Source organism: Hyla sarda, chromosome 3, assembly GCF_029499605.1.
Source record: "Hyla sarda isolate aHylSar1 chromosome 3, aHylSar1.hap1, whole genome shotgun sequence".
Lineage (NCBI taxonomy): Eukaryota > Metazoa > Chordata > Amphibia > Anura > Hylidae > Hyla > Hyla sarda.
Window position 1 is genome coordinate 49,945,425 of NC_079191.1, and position 7,345 is coordinate 49,952,769.

The following is a 7,345-nucleotide window of genomic DNA, read 5'->3' on the forward strand; positions in this document are numbered from 1 at the left end:
ATACACAGGAAGTAAAGGTACATCCTGGTGCGGGAAGTACCGCCAAACCAGGACGTACCGTGTTTCTCCGAAAATAGGACCGGATCTTATATTACTTTTAGCCACAAAAACACACTAGGGGTAATTTTCAGGGTAGGGCTTACTTATTTACAGTACGGTGTGCACATTAAACAACATGGCGGTTCCACGGTATTTACACCCCTCCCCCCCCACATTATCATAATTTGGTGGGCGCAGCTCTGCCCCCCCAATGTCCCCACCCCCCACCGGTTTATCAGCCCAGCACCCCACATCGGGGTAATAATCATTTATCATCTGCAAGCGCAGCTTCTCTCCCCCCAAATAATTATCAGCCGCTGCGCTGTAACTATTTCTGTGCCCAGGCTGCAAATAGGGTATTAAAAAATAAACTTTAACTTACCGTAACTTCGTTCTCCGTTCCCCTGTTGCTAAGGCTTTTTACATCACAGTGGGTTCAGCCTATCATCGGCCGAGGCGGGACATCGCTGCGGCCGGTGATAGGCTGAAGGCTCTGTGATGTCCCAACACCAGGAAGCAGCAAGAACAGTGAGGCCGGAGCCTTAGCAACAGGGGGAACTGAGGACAAAGGTAAGTTAAAGTTTGTTTTTAATATTTGCAGCCCGGGCATTGTCTAGGTCAGTGGTCTTCAACCTATGGACCTCCAGATGTTGCAAACATTTGTAAGATCTGGAGGTCAGCAGGTTGGAGATCACTGGTCTAGGTCTTATTTTCGGGGCAGGGCTTATATTGCAGCCCACCCTGATAATCCAGCTAGGGCTTATTTTCGAGGAAACACATTTACGTCCGTGGTCGTTAAGGGGTTAATATAAGGAATTTACAAATCTGTTTAACTTTCTGGCACCAGTTGATTTAAAGAAACATGTTTTCCACCGGAGTACCCCTTTAATAAAGAAGTCTAGTCTTTTTCCTTGTCGTTTGGTTCTTTTGCCCGGTGGCTCTGCCGGCTAGTCCGTGCGTGGAAGTGAAAGGTGGAGATTGGAGCTGGAATCCTGCTTACAGGACGACTCTTTCTTCTTGCCGATTGCACCTGCGGCTTTCCAACTGTTGTGAAACTACAACTCCCAGCATGCAAGATGACGGCATTCTTACCCTACAGACAGAATCCCAATCCTACATCATACTCACCAGGGAGCATAGAACTCCACCAGCCATAAGCTGTCACTCTGGATAACTTCTCTCTGGAAATTTGAAGCTGTTAACGTCACCACGTCATCGCCAGCAGAGTACATACACCGCACTGCGACAAACAGCGAACAAATCACTGCACCTGAAAAAATAATAATAATTTCACGTAAGTAGGAAAGGTATAAGGATTCTTCAAGGGAACAGACAAAGACAGTTGCTGCTGTTACTAAACTTACAATTTCCAGCAGGCTGCCAGGGCATGCTGGGTGTTGTAGTTTAGCAACAGCTGGAGGACATTGCTCTAGAGCAGTGCTTCCCAAACAGGGTGCAAAACTACAACTCCCAGCATGCCCGGACAGCCAACGGCTGTCCGGGCATGCTGGGAGTTGTAGTTTTGCAACAGCTGGAGGCACTCTGCTCTAATATATATATATATATATATATATATATCTATCTCTCTATTAGAGATGAGCGAACTTACAGTAAATTCAATTCGTCACGAACTTCTCGGCTCGGCAGTTGATGACTTATCCTGCATAAATTAGTTCAGCTTTCCGGTGCTCCGGTGGGCTGGAAAAGGTGGATACAGTTCTAGGAGACTCTTTCCTAGGACTGTATCCACCTTTTCCAGCCCACCGGAGCACCGGAAAGCTGAACTAATTTATGCAGGAAAAGTCAGCAACCGCCGAGCCGAGAAGTTCGTGACGACTCGAATTTACTGCAAGTTCGCTCATCTCTAATCTCCATCTATGAGACGAGGGCGTTGTAGCGCAGCACAGGTTGCATCACTTGGAAGTGTCCCATCTGGCACGATGCAACGTAAACACGGAATCGATGCTCCAGGCTTTTCCCAGGATTGACAGGTCATAGTAATCTTAGCCATTTTATTTTTTGCACGGATAAAGCTTTACATGTGATGCAAAACAAAAAGTCAACATCGCTGATACGTCTCCCCGTATACTGGGATTTACAAATGTTATATATTTACTAGGAAACCCGTCAGTCTTCCCATTGAAAACATTCTCTAGCACAGGGACCATACACAGAAGATTGGTATCGTCCGAACAGGTGGGACCAGATGACCGTCTAATGCAGCGTGTTTCCAAACCAGGGTGCCTACAGCTGTTGCAAAATGCCAACGCCCAGCATTCCCCGGAAAGCATTTGACTGTCCAAGGATGCTGGAAGTTGTAGTTTTGCAACAGCGGGAGGCCCTTGGCTGTCCGAGCATGCCGGGAATTGTATTTTTGCAACAGCTGGAGGCGCACTGGCTGGTAAACCACTGTATGAATGTCTCTCAAGTCTCCCTTGTAATGGCAGATGTTAGGGGAGAGAAGTATCACCCTATATCACAGATTCTGGGGGGAGATGAGCCACAACCTTCTCCCCATTTATAACACATGCACACTTGGCCAATCTGAGTGTGCATGTGTATTGGTGGATTGGTTGAGAAAGTAGACTCAACTGCCTTATGGGTACGTTAGCTTTTACTCTAGATTTCCATGCTCTTTTGAAAACTGGTAGGGTCGAAAGGCTATGGCCACTGTCCACACAGGAAAAACGGCAGATTTTCACAGTGAATTTCAATGTAGCAGGGGACATAAAACAAAAACACAAACAAAAAAAAAAAGCTAGGCCGAGAGCTGCTACGATGTGCAAGTACACTGCGCACGCGCACGGCAGATCGCAGTGTGTCTGCTCGTAGCGGCGTACTGCCGCTCCAAGAAGCCACATGTAGAGGCACCATACATCGGTCCTTCAGCGGCGGCTCCGCAGCGTAAAATAAGCCGGGGATCGCACCCTCAGGGTAGGTTCACACGTGACGTATACGCTGCATATTTTCAGCAGATGATTTTGCTATCCATTGACTTCAATGGGTAGGAAAATACGAAGCAGCCATATACGGCACGTGTGACCCAAACCTTAAAGGGAAACCCAAAAAATGGGCAGCATAAAACATATGCAAGGAGCACGGTACTGACACTACGAACTACACTGAGGAATTTCAGAGAAATCATTGGTTTAAAAAAAAAAAAAAAATTATAATAAAAAATTAAAAACCAGGACCTGTGTAATCAGTCATGGGGTCGGGTCCTGGTGGCTGCTCTCCGGCCCTTAGTGACACGTCTCTCCCATTAGGGTTGGCGGGGCAGGAAGCAGCTGTGGGGATCGCACCAATGACTAGAAATCTGGTCCCAATTTTTTTTTTTTTAATACGATTCGGTGAAACGTAGTGTGTCGGGTCACGATGGCACTCCCTAGGCCTGTGTGATGCTGCCCGAGGCGTGGACAGCATTAAACAGGTGGCAGGTTCCCTTTAAAATCCTATCATTTCTATAGGGCTCTGTGGCGGGGTATTGAGGACACTTCCAGTGTTTGCCGTGGTAACTAAAAATATACATGTAGACTTGTACATGGGGGTCAAGCATCTTACCACTATATACTCTAAGACTGTGGTGTCCAAGCCGCGTCTCTGCAAAACTACAACTCCCAGCATGCCCGGACAGCCAACGGCTGTCCGGGCATGCTGGGAGTTGTAGTTTTGCCACAGCTAGAGGGCCGCAACTTGGACTAAGATAACCCTAGCTGGGCTATGACCCTAGCGGTGATTTTACCACAACCTATTGCTCCAGTAAAGTCTAAGGATAGCCTAAAAACATTAGTTTTGGCGTCTCCGGTGATTCTGCCGCCAGTCAGCGCACTAGATCTACATTCTCCCTTCCACTTCTTTTAGGACACATATCAGGGACTGTATTAAATCCGCAACACCCCCTCCCCCGCCAACTACAACAAAAGTTGGAACTTACATCCATTAGTTTCTATGCGGATCTAAACTAAGCGCATAAGGACCATATTACAGCTAGAGCCTGCGGATTCGCACTTTTAGTGGCGACATTTTATTTTTTTTCGTAATGAGTGTATAGGAAGGGTTGGATTTTCTACAAAAAAAAAAAAAAAAAACTCAGATTTCCCTCCAAAGCAAAAAACTACAACTCCCATCATGCACTGTCCAGAAGGGAGTTGTAGTTTTGCATGGCATAGAGAAAGCTCATCATGTGACCAGGGGGGAGAAGATGCACTGGAGGCTGTCACTATAGAAACCATCACTACAGGCAACACACAGAACAGTCTGCACTATAGCTCATCAGACATGACCGATCGATCACCGATAAGCCGATCTCCTTACCTAGCAGAATCCTGGCCATGCTGCCGCCGGCTCCCGGTGTCTCCCCTGTGTCTGGAGTGTCAGCCTGCCTTCGCCTTACGGAGCTCAGCTACACTATCACCTTCCGCCGTGTCCGCTGCCCATTGGTCGCTGCTAGGATCCCGTCGTTAATATAGCCAATCAGCGACGGCCGGGTAGCGCAGCCGCCATGGCCTCTCCCACAGCCTTCGTCGGTCATGGGCGAGCTGGGGCAATCTGATTGGCTGACGGCCGATGACGCGACGTGGTGGGCGGGGTTTTGTTGTGTTGACGTCAGCAGAAGGGGGAGGGGCTAGAAAGCCTGGAACTTCATGGTGGAGTTCTTGGCTCTCTCCTCAGTGTGGTGTTTTCCTGCCCTTTCCCCCCCTGTTATTAGCTTCTTATCGGTCTTATCTTAATTTGGGGTTTGCTTGTTGGCATGGGATGTTCTGCTGTAAAGAAATATGGAATAAATAAATATTTGAGGGCGATAAGAGTGTGAAGGCGACAATTGTGATTGGCTGAGACCATTGTAGGTCTGTGGGGGGGCTACATCAGTGGTCTCCTAACTGAGGAACTCCAGATGTTGCAAAACTACAACTCCCAGCATGCCCGGACAGCCGTTGGCTGTCCGGGCATGCTGGGAATTGTGGTTTTGCAACAGCTGGAGGTCCACAGTTTGGAGACCGCTGTATTAATGTATTCATTCTGATTAGAGATGAGCAAACTTACAGTAAATTCGATTTGTCACGAACTTCTCGGCTCGGCGGTTGCTGACTTTTCCTGCATAAATTAGTTCAGCTTTCCGGTGCTCCCGTGGGCTGAAAAAGGTGGATACAGTCCTAGGAGACTCTTTCCTAGGAATGTATCCACCTTTTCCAGCCCACCGGAGCACTGGAAAGCTGAACTAATTTATGCAGGAAAAGGCAGCAACCGCCGAGCTGAGAAGTTCGTGACGAATCGAATTTACTGTAAGTTCGTTCATCTCTAATTCTGATGGTAGACAAAGTGGGGTAGTCCAGTGTTGAAAAAGTATCCCTTATCCTAAATATAGGGGATAAGTTTCAGATCGCGGGGGTCCGACCGTTGGGGCCCCGGCTCGCAGTCCAGATATCGCGTGTCGACCACCACACAAAGCAGCGGCCGACATGCCCCCTCAATACTGCGCAATGGCGGAGCCGGAGATTGCCGAAGGCAGCGCTCCAGCTCTGCCATAGAGTTGTATTGAGGGGGCGTGTCAGCCGCTGCTTTGTGCGGTGGTCGACACGCGATATCTGGCCAGCGAGCCAGGGCCCTATACAGGAGATCGCGGGGGACCCTAGTGGTTGGACCCCCCCCGCGATCTGACACTCATCCCCTATCCTAAGGATAAGTTTTTCAGCACTGGATATCTCCTTTAATTAGCAAGAACTGCCAGCGGCAGGCTCTACCAATAGAGCGCAGATCGGATGGATCAATGCTGTATGAGCCAACTTATGATGATGCATACAAGTCTCCTAGGGCAGTGGTCTCCAAAACTGTGTATCCCCCCGATGTTGCGGGACTACAACTCCCGGCATGGAGTTGCACATCTGGAGACCATTGCACTACATATAACTGTAAATACCCCACTGAGCAGGTGACACCGTTGTGGTATAAACAATGAAAGGAACGTAGCGCCGTGGCCCCTTTAAAAAGCAAGGGTGTTGCGGGCCCTACCTCTGCTGATCTGATGTTGATGGCCTATCTTAAAGGAGTATTCTGGGATATAAAAACGTATCCCCTATCCTCGACGTCCAAATAGAGTGTGTCGACCACCGCACGAATCGGCAGCTATCATGCCCCTCAATCCAGCACTATGGGAGAGCCGGAGTTTGCCGAATGCAGCGCTTCAGCTGCCCCATAGAGATGTATTGAGGGGGTGTGAAAGCCGCCGCTTTGTGTGGTGGTCGGACACACCCCCTTCCTGCAGACTGCCAGGGCCCCGTACCGGAGATCGCGTGGACCCTAGCGGATGGACTCCCTGCGATCTGATTTTTATGCCCTATCCTTGGGATAGAGGATACGTTTTTATATACGGAATACATCTTTAAGGGTATATTCACACGTGAGTATTTTGCGGTGTATTTTTGCTGCAGATTTTCTGCAACAGATTTTGCTACCCATTGAAGTCAAATCTGCAACAAAATACACACGTGTGAACGTACCCTAAGTGAAATAGTATTTCACAGTATAAGAGTATTGATTATGTTGGCTGTTTCCTATCAATGTTCCTTTCTAGGGGTGGGAGCAGGGAGTCCTGACTGTGTCAGGACTATAGCACTGAGCTAAGTAGGGCTTGGACAGTGCATACATGCCTCACTACTGGCACCATTTCAAGGTACTGACTGTAGCAGAAGAACAGTGACATAAGTGAGCAGGAAAACATGGTAGCGATAGGGAAATTGCCTCAGAAAGTCTGCTGTGGCTTTTGACCTTGGTAATGCCAAGGGGAGACCTCTGATGGCTATAGAGACTGATCCTGAGAGTGACCCTTATAGCTGTACGCCACCATTGTAGATATCACAACTGGTCGAGATCACTGTGATGGGTCTAACCTGTGAAATCCGAAAGGAGTAGAGAGAAGGTTCCCCTCTCTGAGTTCATTGGGGACATTAAAGTGGTGTAAAACCAATAATAAATGTTCTAGATGTCCCAAATTTTGCGCAATTGCATTTTTGCACAATTTTTGGTAAAACATCTTTCAAAGTTGTCTACTATTTGGTGTACCATACACCACTTTTTGCAGTGAAGCTGTATTCATAATTTGTGCAAAATACATTTAGAAGTGTACAGTATTTTTTATTTTTTTTGCACAAGTGTATGACAGCTAATAGGACACGTACAAATGTGTCAGATGCCAGAGCACAAAGCTTAAAGGGGTACACTGGTGGAATTTTTAAACAGTTAAACAGATTTGTAAATTAGTTCTATTTAAAAATCCTAATCCTTCCAGTACTTATCAGCTGCTGTATGC

General features: G+C 47.7%; 1 protein-coding gene across 1 annotated transcript in view; it reads right to left on the bottom strand.

Annotated features, from left to right (window-relative positions):
* The window catches only part of PDIA6 (protein disulfide isomerase family A member 6), a 40,366-nt gene extending 35,800 nt beyond the window's left edge, over positions 1-4,566 (bottom strand). The window contains exons 1-2 of the mRNA XM_056564191.1: positions 4,354-4,566; positions 1,168-1,309 (exon numbers count right to left, since the gene is read on the bottom strand). Coding sequence (XP_056420166.1) covers positions 1,168-1,309; positions 4,354-4,372 — 161 coding nt within the window. The 5' untranslated portion in view covers positions 4,373-4,566. The remainder of the gene's footprint in view (positions 1-1,167; positions 1,310-4,353) is intronic.
* Positions 4,567-7,345: the final 2,779 nt, after the last annotated feature.